The sequence below is a fragment of the Crocuta crocuta genome, unplaced genomic scaffold, assembly GCF_008692635.1.
Source record: "Crocuta crocuta isolate KB4526 unplaced genomic scaffold, BGI_CrCroc_1.0 scaffold50, whole genome shotgun sequence".
NCBI lineage: Eukaryota > Metazoa > Chordata > Mammalia > Carnivora > Hyaenidae > Crocuta > Crocuta crocuta.
Genome location: NW_027527428.1, coordinates 2,930,326 through 2,951,062, shown reverse-complemented (window position 1 = coordinate 2,951,062; position 20,737 = coordinate 2,930,326). Strand labels below are relative to the sequence as shown.

General features: G+C 53.0%; 3 protein-coding genes and 1 pseudogene across 5 annotated transcripts in view; 2 read left to right on the top strand and 2 right to left on the bottom strand.

The window, feature by feature from the left end:
- Positions 1–20,737, top strand: part of RECQL5 (RecQ like helicase 5) — a 36,027-nt gene that overhangs the window by 9,136 nt on the left and 6,154 nt on the right. For both annotated transcript variants that reach the window (XM_077754566.1, XM_077754559.1), the window contains exon 7: positions 4,978–5,057. In XM_077754566.1, the coding sequence (XP_077610692.1) occupies positions 4,978–5,057 (80 nt within the window). The remainder of the gene's footprint in view (positions 1–4,977; positions 5,058–20,737) is intronic.
- Positions 2,125–2,642, top strand: LOC144223110 (myosin regulatory light polypeptide 9 pseudogene; annotated as a pseudogene).
- ERLN (endoregulin) lies at positions 7,236–10,828 on the bottom strand. Of its 2 annotated transcripts, none has more exons than XM_077754551.1 (2): positions 8,149–10,828; positions 7,236–7,556 (listed from the first exon to the last, which is right to left on the bottom strand). In XM_077754551.1, the coding sequence occupies exon 2, from the start codon at positions 7,548–7,550 to the stop codon at positions 7,371–7,373; it is 180 nt and encodes a 59-aa protein (XP_077610677.1). In that variant the 5' UTR covers positions 7,551–7,556; positions 8,149–10,828; the 3' UTR covers positions 7,236–7,370. The 2 variants fall into 2 exon arrangements, with proteins under 2 accessions (XP_077610677.1, XP_077610672.1); XM_077754546.1 differs by lacking the exon at positions 8,149–10,828 and adding an exon at positions 7,915–8,142.
- SMIM5 (small integral membrane protein 5) lies at positions 12,801–20,572 on the bottom strand. Its single transcript, XM_077754537.1, has 4 exons — positions 20,512–20,572; positions 19,755–19,958; positions 13,842–14,039; positions 12,801–13,339 (listed from the first exon to the last, which is right to left on the bottom strand). Exons 3-4 carry the CDS (start codon positions 13,966–13,968, stop codon positions 13,230–13,232), a joined length of 237 nt encoding a protein of 78 aa, XP_077610663.1. The 5' UTR covers positions 13,969–14,039; positions 19,755–19,958; positions 20,512–20,572; the 3' UTR covers positions 12,801–13,229.

The window sequence follows — 20,737 nt, the reverse complement described above, 5'->3', positions numbered from 1 at the left end:
AAGGACCTACGTGTAAGAAATAAACAATATTTTACAAGACACTTTATTCCAGTGTGTAACCTAAGGCTTGAAATAATTTTATAATGAAAATCAGAAACTCCGAAAGCTATCTTTAAAAAAAAAAAAGTTTTAAAGTTCTCCAGCTTCTGTAAATCCTGAACCCATGAAAAAGAATATATGTGGCAAAAGATACAATAAACAAAGCCCGTAGACAAACAGATCTGGAAAACTTGTTACCGTAAAGGGTATATACCAGAGGTTGAAGTTGAGGATGAGTGAACTTTCACCAACTAACAGGAAGAAGCGAAGCATATGAAAGCAAGTTCCCAGAAAAACTCAGCCAAATGGCATCCAGAGATGTTCAAATTCAATAGTAATCAAGTAAATGGAAATTAAAGTAAAATGACACACGTGTGAAAGGGCTCTAACACTTGTTGCTTGAGGGCATGTGCAGGAGGGGCCTGCACTTCACCAGGAGAAAAATGGGGTGTTGCCGTCTTGGGGGAAACACTCTAGCAGTACCTGTTACTCTGTAATACACAGGTCCCCTTCGCCCCAGATACCCTATTTCTGGGACCAAATCACTTGAAATAAAAGTGGCCATGCACAGGCTCGTGTGCTCAAGGGCCTGTGTGGTACCATTGGTCATGAGGACTGAAACTGAGGAACAAATACCCAGCCACAAGCAGTGATGAAATTATAGTACATGCTCACTGTGGGGTCACAGACATAGCTGGAAGCCCAGGAGTGCTCTTGTCTTGCTTAAAACCACAACAACAAACCATGTTTCCCATGCACCACAGTGTTTACAGCAGCACTATCAACAATAGCCGAAGTGTGGAAAGAGCCCAAATGTCCACTGACTGATGAATGGATAAAGAAGATGCGGTGTTTATATATACAGTGGAATATTACTCAGCAATCAAAAAGAATGAAATCTTGCCATTTACAACAACGTGGATGGAACTAGAGTGTATTATGCTAAGCAAAATAAGAGAAATAAATACCATATGATTTCACTCTTATGTGGAATTTAAGAAACAAAACAGATGAACATAGGGGAAGGGGAGGAAAATAAGGTGAAAAACGGAGAGGGAGGAAAACCATAAGAGACTCTTAAATACAGAAAACAAACAGGGTTGCTGGAGAGGTGTTGGGTGGGGGGATGGGCTATATTGGCGAGAGGCATTAAGGAGGACACTTGTTGCGATGAGCACTGGGTGTTACGTGTAAGTGATGAATCACTAAATTCTACTGAAGCCATACGTTAAGTTAGATTTAAGTAAAGTTTTTTAAAAATTAAAAAACATTACACATAATAGTAAAATGCTAAAGTTATTACTAAAAATAAAAAAAAATCACTTGCTTAAAGTAAAATACATTTATTACTGTTTGGCATTGTAGCTTTGCTTACTCTGTATCTGCTCTTTTGAAATGTAAGTTCCATGAGAGCAGGGACCTTTCGTTTCCTGTGTATCTGTAATGCCCAGGTCAGGGCTGGGGACATAGTAAATGCACAATAAATGTTTTGTGAAGAGATGAATAAATGAATCAATGGGGAGAGGAGGTGAATACAAGTAGGGATTGGGAAGGAAGGGGCCTTGCATGGACCAAGAAAGGTACTTTGTCATGACCAAAGGGGGCGTGATTAACTTGTCCCTTTTATCTGAAATTCAGATTAGACAAAGAAAAGATTTTGTAAGGTGATTGGGTATAAGGTGTTTATTTAAAACTTAACACAGTGAGTTATAGGAACTCACACTAGACTTATCGTTAAAACATTTGAGACAAAGAGAAGATCAGAAAGCTTCCTGAGAGGTGATATCCGGAGGACTGGGGGCCAGAACAGCACTGGTTTTCTCCATCATAATACCAGAAATGAGAAACAATGAGGCAGTGTCTTCCAATTCTAAGTAAACCATTTCCAACCTAGAATTTCCTACTCAGCAAGCCAGTTTAGTGTGAAGGCAGGTTAAAGACATTTTCAACTTCCGGCTTGCTAAGCAGAGGCCAGAAATGTTTGTTTTTAGGGCCTCTGGGAATAGAACTGTGTTGATAATGGCAGCGAAGGGGTTTACAGAAGTGCTTGGATTCTCAAGGCTACGCAAGGATTTAACTGTCACCATGTCAAGCAGAAAGGCAAACACCAAGACTACCAAGAAGCACCCCCGGTGTGCAACATCCAACACGTTCACCGTGTTTGACCAGTCACAGATTCAGGAATTCAAAGAGGCCTTGAACATGATTGATCAGAACAGAGATGGTTTCCTTGTCAAGGAAGATTTGCATAATACGCTTGCCTCCCTGGGGAAAAATCCAACTGATGAGTATCTGGGACCCCGTGATGAATGAGGGTCCCGGGCCCATAAATTTCACCATGTTCCTGACTGTGTTTGGTGAAAAGTTAAATGGCACAGATCCAGAAGATGTCCTCAGAAATGCTTTTGCTTGCTTTGTCGAAGAAGTGACTGGCACCAGGCAAGAAGATTACCTGAGAGCTGCAGACAACGATGGGAAGCCGGGTTCCAGGCGAGGCAGTGGAGTAGCTGCATGGAGAAGCGCCTGTGGACCAGAAGGGACATCTCAATTCCCTCGAGTCTGTGGGCATCCTTAAACACGGAGCAAAAGGCAAAGATCACTGAAAAGAACTTCAGGTTCCAGCCACAGGTTTCTTGTTGCCACTTTGGGTATTTCTGAGACTTTCTCTTGGAGCCTGTTGCATGCCCTTAGCTTTGCAGCTTCTGTCTTTCTTGTTGTATGCGTGTGTTCTCAGCCCTTTTGGACACGTGCCTCTCTGTAATCAGACGGGAAATGGGACTTTATACGATTTTCAGAATAGAAAATAGGATAGTTTAACTTACCGGCACCTGCCCCCCGTCCCCAAATAACTGCAGTCTGCACGCAGTCAGTATATGTTTTCAGAAAAAGTTAATCGCTCAATTTTTTCTGAACCATAATTAGACATTAAGGGGGGAAAAAGACATTTTCAGACAGAAGCTTTCAAGAAGCTCCCTCCTGTGGAGGGGCACCTGGGTGGCTTAGTCGGTTAAGCGTCCGACTTTCTCTTAGGTCATGATCTCGCGGTTGTGGGTTCGAGCCCCGCGTCGGGCTCTGTGCTGACTGCCAGCTCAGAGCCTGGAGCCTGTTTCAGTCTGTGACTCCCTCTCTCTCTCTGACCCTCCCCTGCTCACGCTGTCTCTCTCTCTCATAGAAATAAATAAAACATTAAAAAAAAAAAAAAAAGAAGCTCCCTCCTGCGGAGAAGCTACTGAGGGATGTCCCCCACCACAGAGGCAGTAATTGGAGAGGTTGAGATAGAGATCTGACCCCAGCAAGGCAAGAGGAATGTCCTAGAATGACACTGCAGGGCAGCCTCAGCTGTGCGCCAGATTTTGGGGACAGCAGTTCAGGTCGAAGCAGGGGGGACAAAAGGCTCCAGGGGGGACGTTTCTAAAACTAAAAGTGGAACCTACCATCTTTGACCCTGTTGACATGAAGTTTTCATTATAGCACAACATTTGGGGGTGAAGTAGTAATACACTAAAATCTAAGCAAAAAACCAAAACAGCTATTAATTTCAGGGAACAAAGTTGTCCAAGAAAGGATATGTGACATGGGACATGTGAAAATGTAAATGGTTCAGCTCTGAACAGTGTTGCCGTCATTTCCTCACTAGAAGGAAAATTAAGAAGAAAGTATGATAGAAACAGATGGACAGAATGGGAGAGGAAGTACCTGTATTTGTGTGCATTTGGGAGGTGGGGATCGTTCACCTTCCAGAAGCAGAAAGTCAGTAGATCTCAGATATCATGTCTGTTTTTACTTTCTTTACTTTTCTGGGTTTTTTATGTTACTTGAAAATTTTTCACATTTGGAAAGGAAACTTTGACAGATAGGTACAAAAAGGCAAATAATGCATAATTCCAGCACTCAGAACAGATCACTGCCAGGGCGCCTGGGTGGCTCAGTTTGTTAAGGCTCCGACTTTGGCTCAGGTTATGATCTTACGGTTCGTGACTTTGAGCTCGGGTCTGTGCTGACAGCTCAGCCTGGAACCTGCTTCAGATTCTGTCTCTCTCTCTCTCTCTACCCCCTCCCCTACTCATGCTCTGTCTCTCTAAAAATAAATAAACGTTAAAAAAAGATCACTTATAACACTAGTATTCAGGCTTCCATATACACAGAGATATGTGGTTCCTTTAAATCTAAGGATGCACGCTCATGCATGTATTTACCACTCAATTTCCTATTAAATTGCATTGTATTGGGGTGCCTGGCCGGCTTAGGTCAGTAGAGCTTGTGACTCTTGATCTTGGGGTTGTGAATTTGAGCCCTACTTTGGGTACAGAGATTACTTAAAAGTAAAATCTTTTAAAAACTTTGGATCATGTTACACAGTGTTTTCCAAATGCCAGTCTCTGGGTTCTTTGCAGGGAATCACCTGAGGAGCTTTTTGAAAATAAACTCCCAAAGGCTCCAGTTTCAAAAAGTTCAATTCAGTAGTCTGGGTGTGGGCCCCAGGTCAATCTTTTATTTATTTTTTTTTAATTTTTTTTAATGTTTTATTTANCCCCCCCCCCCCCCCAGGTCAGTCTTTTAAAATTATCCAGGTGAGGGGCACCTGGGTGGCTAATCGACCAACTTCTCAGGTCATGATCTCATGGTTCTTGTGGGTTTGAGCCCCATATCGGGCTCTGTGCCAACAGCTCAGAGCCCGGAGCCTGCTTTGGATTCTGTGTCTCCCCCTCTCTCTCTGACCCTCCCTCGCTTGTGCTCTGTCTCTGTCTCTCTCAAAAGTAAATAAACGTTTAAAAATAAATTATCCAGGTGATTCTGATGCATGGTCAGGTTTGGGGACATCATTTTATAAGTGACTTTTTTCCTGGGATTTGATATTTTTCACTCTCATCATTTTTTAGGCTGCAGGGTAGTTCAATTATATAAGACTTTTGCTAAGTGTTCATTTCTTGTCTCCAGGAAAAGCGAGGGAACAAAGCATCTGATAAAGCTGCTATCTTGGCCTTTGATGCCCTGGTGGCCTTCTGTGAAGAATTGGGGTGAGTGACTTGTTTCATATGGGGAGCAGTGTGTTAGTGAGCTCTTTCCTCCCCCAGCACCTACTAGGTAACCAGCTAATGCAGGGCAGCTCTCGGCGACAAAGTCACCTCTGCCCGCTGAAGGCGATGGACTGTGTGGGGCGTTTCCCATCAGGCAACCTGGAAATCAGTACCCTTCCCAGGAAGGCCCCAGAAACTGGCAGCGTGAAGACACTATTTTGGGTGGTTAAGCCATCCCACTCCACCCACTTCTGGAGTGGCTGATCCATGGGTGACCTCATCATGAATCATGTGACCGGTTTTGCGCTATTAGCATGTGGCCATCTTTTGCCACTGGACCACTGAGTAGGATTCACTCTTATCTCGGACCCACACAGAGCCACGTGACCCAGCTTATATCTTGAGGAAGGATAATAGGCTCGGATAGAAGTCAGCTTTTCTATCGTAACGCCAGCCCACACACTTGGAATCCACTTCTGTATTTTATCTGCATGTGCTGGTGGTGGATGAATGAAAGAGCCTGATGGCCGCTCAGTGACAGGCTGGTTGTGGCAGGACAGGTCTTAGATACGAGGGACACCCAGGCAGTTTCTGGACAAGCTGGGAGCCCTTTGCATGTGTGCAGCCCTTTGGTCAGACCTTGCTGGAAAATCCTGTGAGGTAGATGAGGCAGAAGTGATTGCTTCAGGCTTAGAAATGAACAGACCAAGACCCAGTGAGGTCACGGTCCCAAAGCTCACAGTGGACAGATAACCACTAATCCTGGTATCTGACTTTTAGCGACATGCACATTTCATACATGTATCTCATCTTGGTTTCTGCAAGTCTAGATTCTTGAAGCATGGAGCTGATTAGGTACATAGAACCCATATCTAGCAGATGTTTGGGGCTCTCCTCCGGAAACCAGAGAGGTACTTCCTTGGGCCACGTGTTGTGATTCCCACCCCCTCCTACTCACCGAAGAGTTGGGGGCTCCGGGACTGAGTCTCTTGTTGGGCCTCTGTGGCACGGCCGGGCCCAGCAGAGGTGGTTGGCACCCTTGCCCACAGCCATTGCGACCAGAGTCGTCCTCAGGCACTAGTACAGGGGGTTGTTAAGTTAGGTTGTCTCGGGCTCCTTGAGGAAAGTGCTCCTAATGAAAGGGCCGCGTGTCCTTGCTAATTGTCAGAGTCCCTTCTGCTGGAAAGAACCCTGTTGGGTGCTTTCCAGGGATGAGTTGGAGGCTCAGCCGTATCCCTCTGGGCCGCAGCAGCCCACCAGGCAGCAGGAGAGGCACCCCGGGGACTCTGCCTTTATATCTCCTGTGTCACACTCAGGAGCTGGGGCCCCTTAGGGCCTCAGGGGGGTCTGGGCATCAGCACGCCTCCTGCCACACCACGCCTCATCTCTCCTACCTCGTTTGCCACGTGCGAGGGTTCCAGATTCCAGCACCTCCCGGGATGGCATAACCAATGCCGGTGTGGCTGAATGTGGAATTGCTCTTTGAGTAAAAAGGAACATTTCTTTATTGCATAAATGGTGTATAGCCCCTTTTCCACCACATACTGGCTTCTTTTCTAAGAATAGTCCTGGTTTGTGGTTAAAGTTGAAGCAGCTGTTTGCTAAGGGAGGGCACCTGGTGGCAAGGGGCAGGCCAACGTGGTGGCTCTGGCAGAGGCAGGTACATTGCTACAGAAGTGCTGTTGTAGAGTCTGGGGTACACAGGCATCTCTGGGACCAACAGAAAAGACAGTACAAATGGGGTCAAGGTGGGGCATCCAGTGGTTTTCCTCGCTTCGCCCGCACCTAGTTTGTCTGCACTGTGGCCGTGAAGTGTATCTGTTCCTTCGTGACCGCGCTCTGTACCGTTTAGTGCTGAAAGGAGCAGTAATTAGGTTTGAAGCAGCTTCCAGCTTAGAGGCCTCTGTACCTTGTCTGAGAGAGAATAGCTTTGTGTTTAGGCCTCAGTTGAGTTGGGCTCTGTCATCTGGGGGCTGTGATCTGGGGGAGCCAACAGCCCAGCACCCTTCCGTTCACCCATTTGTTTGCTCATTCATTCATTCAACCAACAAATACTGTTTGAAATGGACTCTGCGTGAGGCATGTCGGATACGGGGCGTACAAAATGGTGAGCAGAAAGAGACCCATCACCTGCATTTATGGTGTTGAGTCCAGCAGGGAAGACAGGCACTGATCAGATAATATTAACAAATTTATTAATTACATTAATAAAAATGTATAATTGCAGACTCTGAAAGGGCTTTGAAGAAAAGATACATGGTGTTTCGAGAGTGTCTAACAGGTGGGCCCCTTCTTGGCCCCCAGAAAGTCAGGTCACGACTCTTCACACGGGTCAATCTTCTCAAACGGAGGGAGAAAACCAAATATGATGGCAAACACAATGAGAAACAGGATCATGGTAACGAATAAACAGATCACTACCAGGGCTCCCTGGTCCCAGGGTTTCTGCCAGAACTCCTCATTCCACATGTTCTTTGTCATCAGTTTGTCCATGTGAACCTAGAAAAGGGGACAGAGGCCTTGAGTGTAGGGACTTCCCCAGAGACTGCCTCTGTATTTTGAACAGCCCTGGTGTGAACCAGAGCTTTCCCGTCCCTGAGATCTGTTCAACTGGAATCTAAAATGCACCACGACAGATCCTTCCTGTGTTCCCTGCCTCGGTTACCAAACATTTGGGAAGTGTTCTGAGAGATCAGCATAGGAGTTGAGGGGTGGACTGACTCCAGCTGAGGCCTCCGCAAACTCCCTTGGAGGCAGGTGGAAACGGAACCAGCTAATCTTGAAACAGCTAAGGCTCGCAGGCTGCGAGCCTGTAGCCAGTTGGAGGGAGAAATGGCAAGAAGGAAGGCGTCACTACCTGATTCTGCTGTTAACACTCCTGTGTCCTAAGAGCGGGCTGACCAGGTAATCCTTCAGGCCCCACACTCTGGGGGCCTGAGCCACGCCCTGACTCAAGCAACTGTTGGGAGGAAAAGGTGTTGGCATTGCCAAGTGTCCCTGACCAGACCTCACTGCTGTCACCAGAGCGAACAAAGGTGGGCCAGGGCCTGTTGCCTAACAACTGTGTTCCCCTTCTGCCTTCCAAACTTACCTCTTCAGCTGCGTTCCGTTCTTTTGTGATGTCGTTTTGGGGGTTGCTCAGGGTACGTATATTCAGGCGTCCTCAGTGAGAGAAGTCAGGTTTGGGGTAGGGTGGGGAAAGAGACTGGATCCAGGACCTTTTGCCTCAAGCCACCCATCCACCTTACCTGTGGCTGGGTTCTGCCTCTCCTCTCTGTCCAGCTGCTGACCTGTAGACCGGGAGGCCCTTACCAGGGCGCAGGAAGCCCAGGAGTCCAGGAAGTCCTGTGCTGGAGCCGCACACAGGCTTCTCCCTGCAGTGCTAGGGTGCTGGTGAATGATTAACAGGCTTCCGGCTGGTGCCTTCTGGAGTGAGTTTCTTTGTGGAGGTGTTTCCCACCATTAAGGCCCCAGGGTCCTGGAGGCTTAACTTCCCCGTTGGTTTCTACCCACTGGTGTGATAGGGCAGCTAGAAGGTGGGAATGGGAACCTAGTAGCCACCATTTATTCCTTTAAAGATAGGCCTCAAATGCCTGGTGTGGCCAGGAACAACGGGAGGTACCATGTGCCGGTTGTGGACCAAGGGAGGCAGGCTCTGCCCGCCGAGGTTTCCGTTCTAGCACATTGGTCCTCAGCTTTGCTCATTAGAATCGTCCAGGAGCTTTTCTTTTTCTTTTTCTTTTAAAAAAAATTTTTTTTAATGTTTATTTATTTTTGAAACAGAGAGAGCATGGTGGGGGAGGGGCAGAGAGAGAGGGAGACACAGAATCTGAAACAAGCTCCAGGCTCTGAGCTGTCAGCACAGAGCCTGATGCAGGGCTCGAATCCACAGACTGTGAGATCATGACCTGAGCCGAAGTTGGACCCTTAACCACCTGAGCCACCCAGGCGCCCCGTCTGGGAGCTTTTCTAATACCTGCACCCAGGCCCTGCCTAGTCCTACTTATTTCTGTCCGGGCAGGTCAGAACTCTGGGCTGTGTACAGCTTGCCTGGTGATTCTAATGTGCAGCTGGTGTTGGAGGAGACAGACAACAAGCAAGTTCTGTAAAGTCCTTCTTACCTATCATGGGCTTACCTGATGCTTCCAGTTTCCCTCCTTAAAACTTACTGACTCGTGCCCTTGACGGCTGAGTGCCCCCAGCCAGCAGGCTGGTCACTTCACACCCATGTACTTCCTTCATCAGTTAAGTTGGATGCTTGTTAGGAGTCGGCAGTTTGTTCCCAAACCTGTTTGTGGCATTTGTACTTGTTACTGGAATTACACGCTTGCACTTAACGTTACATAAAGAAATGGAGCAACAGTAAGAGTCAAAACCCCAGTTTTACAGTCGGGGAACAGGCACAGAGGTTAAGCAACGTCCCCAAGGTCATACAGCTAAGAAGTAACTACGTTCGGATTTCATCCCAGCTGTTGGGCTCAGCTGCAGTCTGTGCTCTGAAGCTCTGTGCTGTACCTCAGAGGGAGTGGAGGGAGAGCATTGTTTCTAGAAGCACCTATTTGACTGCTTTGGAATGACTTTGGAATCACTCAATATTTCTGTCAAAACAGATGTGGCAAGACAACTGGAAACGTTTTGTAAAAAGCCAGGATTTCACACTCCGACTTCTTTGTGGGTGTCTAAGTTCTTGTTCTGCTTTACAGCAACCACAGTTAGCAGGTAGACAATTTAGGAACTCTCGCCGGCAAACCCACACTCAGAGAAAAGACCTTGGCCCTTCATTGAAAAGACTGGCCACGGAATGTGCACGTATGTGTTTCCATTTAAAGTGAGATATGTGGGGAATGTATGTGTCACGTACGCAAAAGTTGCTTTAACCAACTCTTTCAGTTGATTGCTGGCCCTGATCAGATTCTGCAGAAACGAATATCACAAAGGGAGCGGTATAGGAAGAGGTGGAGGGTGCTGTTAGTATATGTGGCATTGCCTGAGCTGGGGGCTGAGGGGAACCCTGTAAGGAGTGAGGTTTAGGTTATGATGTGAAAACTATGTAAGAGTTAGGATCGGGGGACAATGTTTCATGTCAGGCAGTGGGTCCCGAGGAGGGTAAGGAACCTTTAAGAACAAAATTAATTTGTCCTTCATTTTGTGTGGCCTGGAATTTGTGTTACCCACGAGCAAGTATGTCCTGAAGATTTTTTATTGTAGGTCACTCTCAAATGTTAATGCTTGAGAAAACAGATTTAGGAGAAGAGTGTTATGTGCTCTCTGCCAGTTTTTGCTAATGAGATTCTTGCCCCAGTGGTTCTGTGGTTTCTGATAAGGCAGAATGTCCAGATGGTAAAATACACAGATCTCGAGTGTAAACCTTCGGAGGAACCGAGAGACTGCTGTGGAGTAGAGGCCGGAGGCAGGGGAGGCCGGAAGAGGCTGGAAATCAGGGTAGCAGTGAGCGTTGGCAGACGTCGAGGGAGGACCGTTCCAGGGTGGCTGGTGGCAGGAATGGAGACCTGTGATAGCCAGATGTTCTCCAGGGCTCAGCCAGCCACTGGCCTCACGTTCCACGGCCACCATGGCTGTGCCTCAGTCTGTCCTTTCCCACAATGGGAGGATTGCTGCTTCTGCTCCATGCCTCTCTTCCCGAGAGGCCCTGGGCTGGGGGTGTGCCAGGCTGCTGCTCTGATGTGTTGAGCTGAGTGGGACAGAAGCCTGCCCAGCGCTCCTGTGGGGAGCCAGTTTGCTGCCTCTTGCGAGCCATCTTATTTGGACTCAGNAGTCGGACGCTTAACCGACTAAGCCACCCAGGCGCCCCTAGAGGAGGAAAATTCAAAAGAAATGGCCCATCGTCCCCACCTCTTGGCAGCCAGAATCTCTTCTAGCAAAGAAGCACGGCCCCGGCCACCCTCAGGATGGGACATTCTTGGAACCGATGAAAACTTGCTTAAGGGAAAGCCACGTGGGAATTGGGCTGCCCCACTGTCAGAATACCGCCTGAACCGAGGGCTTCTCCGGGCCTTCCGGCTGTCGGTGCCTGGACTGAAAAGGGCAGTGGTTTCCCATCTGGTCCCTCCCAGCTTCCCTGTTTTCCTTCTGGGAGGGAGACCTAGTTGGGCCCCACCCTAGCTCTTACCTCTTGGGCTCCACCCACTCATGGGGAGATGATTTTAACACACTTTAAGGCGTGGGACCTAGGACTGATTGATGGAGGATAATGGGATCTTATCTGTACTGCAGCTGGGTGGCCTCAGGGCCTTGAGTGTGGCGAGCAAGGGCTCTGCAACTCTGCAGTGGGGTGGGCTGTGCTGGGCTGGGCCCAGAGGCTGGCTCTGCCATTTTTAGCTGGTTGAACTTAGGCAAGTTGCATATTGTTGCTAAGGTTCAATTTCCACATCTCTAAAATGGGGATAAGGATGGTATCTCTGGCATTGAGGCGGTTGTGATTACACAAAATCACCTGCGTCAAAACACTTTAGGTGGTGGCTGAGCATGCAGAAGCCATCAGTAAGTTTCTACTCAATCATCACTACCACCTTCATCATCATCATTATCACTGGTATCATTGTTATTCTGAATCCCCTTCTTGTAGGGTGGTGTGGGGTGGAGGGCCCAGCTAGTTCTTGAGTTTCATTTCTTTCGTATGGAAGGACTTCCTCTCTGCTTCTTCAACCTAAACCAAACCCGTCAGACAAGTCAGTGGACACCAGGAAGTGAAACCAGCCAGCAAGTTTCTCCCACCTGCCTGCCAGCTGGAGATGTGGGGAGAGGCAGGGGCAGAGCCTGGCATCCCCTCCCTCCACTCCCTGGTTTTCCGGTAGACAGGGCTGTGCCCCTAGGCAGCCAAAGCCCAGGCTGGCAGGGCAAGATGACGGAGGCATGTAAAAAATGCAGATGTCTCTGCGGCTCTGGAGGACAGCGGGGAAGGAGCAGGAGGTACCACGGGAGCTTTCTGCCTCCCTATCCTCATTCCTGGGTTAGTAGCTCCACCTGGGAAGTTCTCTGGAAGAGGAAGTAAACTGGAGGGAGGGAGGAAGGGTGGTATTGTATTGCAGCAGGGCCAGTGCTTAAAATGGGTCCAACTTCACTCTTGTTTAGAGGGGCAGATAATGACTAGAATATGCCCAGCGCGTGCCAAGCACTCACTATTGGTCACCTTAGTTTATCCTCACAAGCTCACCCCAGGGGGCAGATGCCGGGATTAGCTGCATCCCACAGGGAAGGAAACACACAGCTCCAGGAGGTCGAGTGTTCACACAGCCGGTGAATGGCAGAGTGAGGATTTGGGACCAGACAGCCTGGGACACAACGGGGGGAAAAAGACAGAGGGGCTGAGATGCAGGTTATGGGCAAAGCAGTAAGGGCCTGATGTCTCTTCTGTTACTCCAGAAGTTTGGGAAGACCCGGTAGCCTGAGCCTGCCGGTGTGGGGTGTGCAGCCTAAAGTAAATGGCAACCGAAGCTGCTGGGTGGCGTTCCTGAGCCTGGCACCTGGGCAGATGCTGCCCCGTCACTGTAGAGGGGGCACCCGGAGCCAGAGCTTGGTAGCAGCTGGTGCTAACGGCAGTTTCACCCTCTCCTTCCGCTGGTTCCCTCTTGCATGGCGTTCCTGCCTGTGTTTTTCCAGCGTTCGTGGGCATGGGGAGAACAGAGGCCTGGCAAGGACAGTCACCAGCCACACCCCTGGAATTCTGGCACCCTGCCCTTCAGAAGCACAGAGCCCAGGCCAGCGAGTCTGGCGCTGCAGAAACACATAACCAGAAAGCTTTTACTGAGACAGAAATGGGCAAATAGCAGAATAGAATACTGACGTGCTCCCCTCTGGTGGGAAGCTCGGGGTCCAGTAGCTGTTGCACAGAGCCCCTCCATTTGGCCTGCTCCTCTGGGCTGGCTCCCCACCACTGCAGGCTGTTCTCCCTCCAGGTATGGGGCCCCCACTTGTGTGTTTTGTTAGAAAGTGCAGGTTGGGAAAGAATCCCCGGGTTTTAAGCAGCTGACTCCTCCTTGGCACCCGGTAGTCACTGGCAGGTGAGAGTTGGTAGCCGTACCAAGCCCTTGTTTCCTTAATAAGGCTGCAGGTGTCGGGTTCCTGGGCAGGGCCAGGGCTGGGGCCAGGCCAGCACGTGGGATCATGGCTTTGACAGCCTCCTCTCCAGCTTCTCCTTCTCGTCTCTGCCCCTCACGGGGGGCTCATGGGCCGCACTTGGACCTTCCTGCCTCTGCGCTCAGGGCAGCAGCAGTCCCTGCAGCAGCAGCAGCAGGCGATCAGCAGCAACAGCAGCACGGTGGCTGGGGGATTAGGAGAGAGAAGCAGAGAGCACGGGCAGCTCATGCAGGGGGGAGAAAGAACACATGCTCTCCTTCTAAGGAACCCCACCCCCACCCCCCAGAGGTGTGCCAGAAGGACCTTTGCCCAAAGATCTGGCTTGGTCAGAAATACTTGAGTCTCGGGGCGCCTGGGTGGCNAAGAGGTGTCCGACTGTCCCCATGCCGCCACCGGGCGCTGACCTCCCTGTCATGCCTGCCGCCTCCGCTGCCCCGAGCTGCTCTCCCTTCACCCCGGGTAGGCTTCGGGGCTGCCTCCGGGCCCTGGTTCCAGCACCACCCCATCAGCAGCTTGTCAAGGATTAGGGAAATCCTCCAGCTTTCCCCCAGGAACATCTGCCCTCTCCTGTGTCAGGGGGACACCCAGCCACCTCGGCCAGCCCCCTGGCCAGTGCCACGGTCTCACCTTTCCCAGATGCCAGGAAGAACCAGGGGTGCTGGGGAGAACGTGAGGGCCCCGGCTTACCTGTAAAAAGGAGGATGACGGAGAAGGCCGCAATCTCCACGGGCTCGGCCTGGGGCAGCTTCTGCAGCTTGTGCAGCAGCTTCTCGCCCATGGAGCGCATCTCCTGCACGAAGCTGGCGGCTGCCATGGTGCATCGGGCTCCTGCCGGGCTCCTGCCAGGCCTCACTGAGCAGAGACAGGCCGGGAGTCCCCACCCACCTGCAGCCCGCAGAACGAGTTAGTCAGGTCTCACCCTTGTACCCCTGGTGGCTCATGACGGGGGTGGGAGCCATCAGGAGCCATCAGGGCCCTCCGCCCAGCAATGGCCCTCAGTCCCCACCCAGCTGGCTCCACCAGGGCTGAGGGAGGCTGGTGATGGCAGGGAGCCTGAGACCCTGCCGCTGGGGGCTGTTTGGCACTGCCAGACACAGGAGAGGTCTGCCAGCCGACCACGGTTGGCCAAGGTTTCCGACCTTGGGGTGGAATGACTTCACTGTTCTATTCCTTTGTCTCGGGCAGCACTTCTGGTTTTGCTGGGCTCCTTGGGCTGGCACAGCTCCCCTGGTGACCCCTGGGTCATTCAGGACTTTGGTGCCTCCCCTGGGTTTCCAGTGGGGAGACCAGGCTTTAGGATTCCAGCCTCGTGCTCTTGCCTTTCATCATATTTGGGGCAGAAGTATTTGGGGCAGAAGGATGAGGTTTTTCCTTGAGCGGTCACATGGGGGCTCCTTGCTGGGGTCAGCTGGGTGAGAACTAACTGGGGGCAGTGGTCTGAGCCCCTCCAGGGCCCTCCACCTCTCTCACCAGGTCAGTTTCTATACTCATATGGTGTTCTCCGAAGAGGCAGAGAAGATGCTGTGTCCCCGTACTTTTCCCCCAAGGGGGCCTCTCGGGACGGGATCGAGTGTCCCATGGCTGGTTTACCAGCCTCTCCTCTGCTGGCTCAGACCTGTTCCTCTGGCCTGACCAGGAGAGTTCCCTGTGCCCCCACCCTTGCCCCAGATGTAGCAACTCAGCCTTTCAGGTCCATGACCGAGAGCCTCTTCTTGTCCAAGGGTGCCCGATAGGCTGAAGGTGAAGATCCAGGCTGAGTCTGTGAGTTGGGCCAGCTGTACATCAGCTGTTCTGCCTCCCCTGTGCCTCTTCAGGGATGAACCAGGGAGGGACAGCCTGGTGCCAACCCAGCCTGACCTTGTTCACCAAGGCAGCTCTAATCTAAGGGAAGGTAACAGGTGGCCAAGGGCTTGTGCCAGACCTCAGGATCCAGTTATTGCCGCCTTGTCCTGGGTGTCAGCCAGGCAGGTTCTCCCCAGATGACTGCAGTCCTGGAAGCCGGTCACTCCTGGTACTGTCGCCACAGGATGGCTGTCTCAGAACTGCCTTGAAGGTCATCTGCTTGGACCCCCAACCCTGTACCTGGCTCCCAGCTTGCAGCCTTTGCTTGAGCACCTCTGGGTGAGATGGGGGGTCCCACGCACTATGGCAGCCTGCCATTTTCCTCCTTGGAGCAGCGCTCCTCCTGACCTCATTGGTCCTGGCTGTGGTCACATAGGATGCTTCTGCCTCCACCCCCCTTCTGCCTCACAGTCCTTCCGGACCTGGATGGCAGCTGGCATGTACCTCCTGTATCTCCTCCTCCTCAAGGTCGCCTCCACCCCGTGAAACATTAGGTGGTCCTAGGTTTGAATGCTGCCTGCTCCTTTCCCCTTTCATGAACAGGATGCGTCACTTTGTCTCTCCGAGTCAGTTTCTTTTCCTCATTTTACGTAAAATGTGATAGCCATCTTCTGAGGCTGTTGGAGGATTGACACCTGGAAGCACAGTGGTAGGAAGCACAGATCCCGGCACACATTGGTGCCCAGTGTGCGGGCTTCCCCTCTGGGTGGCATCTAGCCACCATAGGAAGCCTTTGGGGACAGTCACACCCGCACCCTGTACACTATCAGAGACCTGGGGAGTTCTTTCTGTGTCCTTCATTCCCAGGACGTTTGTGGTGTGTGAGGTAAAGGAAGGGGGGGATGCTGGAGACGGGAGCTGTGTTCGAAGCGATGTTGGGGGTGGCAAGCAGATGATGGGTCCGTGGGAGATTAGAGGGCTTCCTGTCAGAAGTGGGAGGCTCCTGTTAGAGCCTCCTGTCTTCTTTCCTGCCCCACCCCAGGGTCAGCACGTTTCTGCAGAAGAGATCAAGATCCCAGTTTTCAGGTGTACAAAGAGGCAAGAGACCCTAGAATCCATTGGTCATTTATCCCTGCCTCCCTTTCCACGTGGGGCGCAGCCAGGAGAGTGATTCCTCTGAGGCCACACAGCAGGACGCAGCCCCAGCCAGGCTCCCCCTGCTTCCTCATGCTGTCTCTTGGCGGAGGCTGGTCTCAGGCAGCCTGCTGTGTGGCTGGCAGGGTTAAGTCAGCCCACAGAGCAGCCTTCTGAGGACCCCGGCCACGCGGTGGGCCCGGTGCAGGGACGCAGGTGTGCTCTGCACCATCAGCTCCATTCCACACTCACGAGTCCGGGGCACTGTCTTTATTCAGGCACCTCACTCAACGAGGCCAGGGCCACACCTGTATTTTGGGAACCACATGTGATTTGTCACCAAAGGGACAGATGGCACATGTCTGTCTCAGGTTCACCAAACTCCTTCCCAAGCACAGGGCCCCTCTTCTCTGGTCACACTGAACAGCGCCCCCCTTCCTTGACCGATGAAGCTGGCTTGTGCAAGGACGGTGGCCCCCTCTCATTCTAGAGCCTCTGCGCGTCCACTTCCCTGTTTCCAGAAGCATATTCCGCCGCATTCCTGGAGGAGGGAACAGAAGTGCCAGCCAAGGCCCTGGGGGAGAGTCTGCACAGGGCTCAGGAGTTGGGCTCCTCTTCTCCTCTCCGTGTACACTTGGTCTGGCTTTTTCAGCCTGTTTGGCCCCGTACCTGCATTGCCTAATGAAGCCAGCGGAGGCTCCTTGAAAGAGGAAGCAGGCGGAGGCCAGCCGGGCAAGGGGAGCTTTGTCACTTGTGCTTCCACATCGAAAGACCCGGGGAGGGCTTATGGAAGGAAGGCTTCCACTTGTGAGCGAGAAGTGGTGTGGAGATCCCGTTGGTCTGAGGGGTGTGATCTCCAGAGCAGGGAGGAGGCAGGTGGAGCCGAGGTTGCCCTGCTGTACGGGAAAGGTGGGCTTTGCTGATCAGAAGCTTCGGCTCTGAAGTTGGCCATCCTCTGGGTGTTATGTAGTCAGGATGCTGCAGTCATACCCAGGGGCCCCGGGCCCTGCTCCGGTGGGAGTACCGGTCCTGCGGTGGCAGTCTGTGTGGCTGTGGGCGGACGGCGTCATGCCCCTGCGCCCAGGGCCCCTCTGGTGAGCGGAATTGGCAAGCTGTGCCAGTCCTAGGGTCTCAGCCAGGGCTGCCCACTGATTGCGTCTGTCTGTGAACTGGAATGGAGCCACTGGACACTGACGTTCTGCCCCAAAGGCTGAGGGGAACGCCCTTTGTTTTTCAGTTGCCATTTCCATCTTGGGCTCGAGTAGAAGCCTTCGTGGGGACCCTGGGAGCTCGAGGGGCCTCGTGTTCCTAAGAGGGAGGAGGCACATTCCAGCAGGTCCCAGGCGCTCTTCCCAGTGGGCTATTTAAAGCGAGCCCCAGGGGGTGCCTGACGCCTGGTGCCCGATATAACCAGCAGTCGTCAGGTGACCTTGTGGCATGTTCCTTGGCCATCGCCCTGTAGGGAGTAAGTGCCAACTGTGGCCTGGGGAAAGGGGGTGCCCTGAGGCTGGCTGCCTCTTACCCCTTTTAAGTTCCCAGGTTTGGAGGGAGGAAGGCTGGGAAGCCTAGAGTGGGTACATAATTGTACGTATCAGTCTGTGTATACTGATACTATAGATACCTTCCTGGTCTATCCCACTCCTCCAGACTCTTTCCAAAACTGTACTTCCTGCCCGTGAATCAGGGAAATCCTAATCCCTCCCGGCCCTGTGCTCTGGAGTGCTTTGGTCAGAGGCAGCCAAGCAAGTGGCTTCCCACGGCCCCAGAAAGGGGAAGCAGCCTCGGCTGCCTGCATGGCCCCTCCTGGAGCCCATGGAGGGTGCTCTGTGGCTGGAATGGCAGCCAATGGAGGGGGAAAGTGAGCCGGGCAGAGATGAAGGCTGGCGGAGCTGGAGGTACCAGAAAACATTTGTGTGGCTTCTCCTGGCACAGGGAACCTTTTGACAGCTTGCGGCCTGCAGGCTAGACAACTGCCACTTGGTACTGAAGCTTCCCTGTTTCCTCCTTGCAGAACTGATACTTCAACTCCAGAGGCCCCTTGTGGAAGAGAACAGGCAGCAGGCGGGTGTGTTTGTGACTGATAAGTGGTGTGTTGGTGGCCCAGGGCCCCAAGGGCTTCTTGCTCTGCCGCCATCATTTTGTCACAGAGGGTTGCAGCCACCCTTGCCCCACAGGGCATTGTTTTGTTTGAGAAACAGCTATCATGAGGCAAACTGATGGTTGTGGCAGATTTTCAGGGTCCAGGGGACTGTGACCAGCAAGGCAGAGATGTCCACTGGGCATTGGCTGCATCAAGCCTTCAGACGACGCCCTTTTCTGCCTTGGCTCCAAGTTGCTGTGGAGAGCAGATGCTTGAGCCCAGAGCAGTCCTGCTTTCCAGGACTGGAGGAGACACTTGCGGCTGCTAGCGATGGCTCCCGCAGCCCCCAGAAGCGAGGTATCGCCCTTCCGTTCCAGCTCAGGGCCTGGGTTCAGGGGACCCCATCCACGTATGTCCTTGTGGCCGCAGGCACTCTGATCCCCGCCCGCCCCCGCCCGCCTGGGCTGTCGTACAGATCAGAGCCAGCAGGGGTAGCCCTGGCTCGCCACTGTGCGCATCCCTTACCCAGCCCTGTCCGCTGCCTCCAGCACTGCCAGTGCCGTCCCCTCTCTGCCATGCAGGGCCATCTTGGCAGGGTATTAGCCTCTCCAGCCACCGACTCAGGCCAAATCTCACAGACTCTGCTGAGCCAGGAACACTTGGACTGATTCTTGGTTTCCACTTTTCCCTGGATTGTTGTTTTTCTTTCCTAGTAGATACTAGCCTGTTTGCTTTGGGGGAAACATCTGAGGGGCGGGGAAGGGAGACTTTAGCCCTAATGTGAGGACAAGGAGGCAGGAGGAGCAGGCAGCCTCGGTTCATGGGGCCCTGCCCAAGGGGGCTGCTCCCAGGGCTGCTGGGGAGCCATGCTGGGGTCAGCATTCCATTGCTGTGTCCTTCACTGGCCTCAGCCTCAGCTTCACCATCGCCGTCTCCCCCACCCCACCTTGGGGTCGGAGCCAGGCCCTCATGCTTCTGGCACAGGATTCAGAGAGATCTGGGGCTCGTGGGATCTCTAGGTGTTACTAGCTCTGAGCTAGTAACACCTGGCAGTGAGCGGGCCAGGCCCCTCTCGAGGTGGCAGCTGCCACTCTTGATGCAGGACACAGACGGGCAGAGCTGCTGCTGTGGGTCCTACCACATCCTGAGGGGCACGAAGTGGCGGGGAAGACCCTGCCCTGAGCCGCCTCCACTGGGAGAAAGCAGGGACAGAGGGTTCTGCATTGATCCTGGGCAGAAGGGAGGCTCGGAGGGCCAGCAGCCGTTCTCTCCAAGCCAGGATGACCAAATCCCTTGTTTAAGCCCCCTGAATAGAAAAAGCTTAAACTAACTTGCAGAGTAAGCAGGCGCTCGGGGCCCCTCTGCCTGCTCAGCAAGCAGGGAGGAAAGCACTCGGAGCAGAGAGCTGCAGCCTCAGCCTGTGTCCCCCGAGTGCTGGGTCCCAGCAGAAGAAGGGAGAGCCCAGATTGAAACGAGGCTGGCCGGAGACTGACCAAGTGCACCCCCACAGCCCCTGTGTTCGTGGTAGATTGTGGCTCTCCACCCTTGGGGCAGGAGACCCTGGCTGGCCCCCTCACCCATCGTCTGTGGCAGGCCCCACTCACCTGGGAACTCAGGTGTCGGGTTGAGGGGCAACTGCGGATGCTGGGGAGCCCGGCAGCCTCCCTCGCCCGGCCACCACCTCTTCCTTCCTTCTCGGATGCCTCTTTCCTGCCCCGCTGCTGGGCGCCTTCCTCAGAGCCAGAGGAGCTCCTGGCTGCTGACAGCCAGCTGCTGTCTCGGCCTCCGCTTTTCTGTTGTTGGTCGTCCTGGAGATCCAAGTGTCAAATTACAAGGGGCGGCCACCGAAGCTGGGGAGCCAGTGCCACCGCTGCCCCTGCCCAGTCGAGTGAATCCCTGCTGGGACCTCAGAGGGTGGCTTCAGACTCTTGTGCAGGTGGCCCCGCCCCTGGGAGGTCTGCAAGGGCGAGCCCCAGTCCCTTCTGTGCCTCCTCTTCCTCTCCTGTCCCTTCTGGCGGGTGTGTGCTAAGCCATGGTGGGCTGGGCCTGGGCGGGGAGCTGATAACAGAGGTCAGCTCTCTTTTTCCCTGGCAAAGATGCCCTCTGGGAGGCTCCACCTGAGCAGTGGGGTGCGGAGGGAGGGATGCCCGGCAGCACTCAGGCTCTCTGGCTCCCTCCCCACCCTCTGGAAGGATTAGAGCCCATCCGCCTGACCAGCCAACCTGTCTTTCTGGAGACTCCCGGGCTGGTCCCACCCTCTGGCCCCTCCTAGGAAGTAAATAGTGGGGGAGCTGCCGGACCACCCACGAGGCCAGGCCCTTGGGGAGGAACTTAGGGGTGACTTGAGAGTGGCCTGCTTGCCTGTGGGGCCTGCTTGCCTGCCGGGGAAGTGCCTGCTGCTGCTCCTCCACCCCAGGAGGAGGGAGGACACCGCCTATCTCTTTGCAAAGGGTGCCTGCTGGGGCCGTCTCTGCACTCCTGGCCCTGGCCGTCAGGGTTGGGCTCCAGAGCTCAGTGGCTGGCAGGGCCCTTTGACATTTGGTTGGTTGCGCCACCCCAGCAGACCAGGCTGTGCCCGGAGCAGGAC

Bases quoted from the DNA above. Each gene is read 5' to 3' on its own strand.
- ERLN (XM_077754551.1), bottom strand. From the start codon at position 7,550: ATGGACAAACTGATGACAAAGAACATGTGGAATGAGGAGTTCTGGCAG.
- SMIM5 (XM_077754537.1), bottom strand. From the start codon at position 13,968: ATGGCAGCCGCCAGCTTCGTGCAGGAGATGCGCTCCATGGGCGAGAAG. The intron at 13,340-13,841 runs GTAAGCCGGGGC...CTAATCCCCCAG, and splicing joins CGTCATCCTCCTTTTTACAG to CCACCGTGCTGCTGTTGCTG.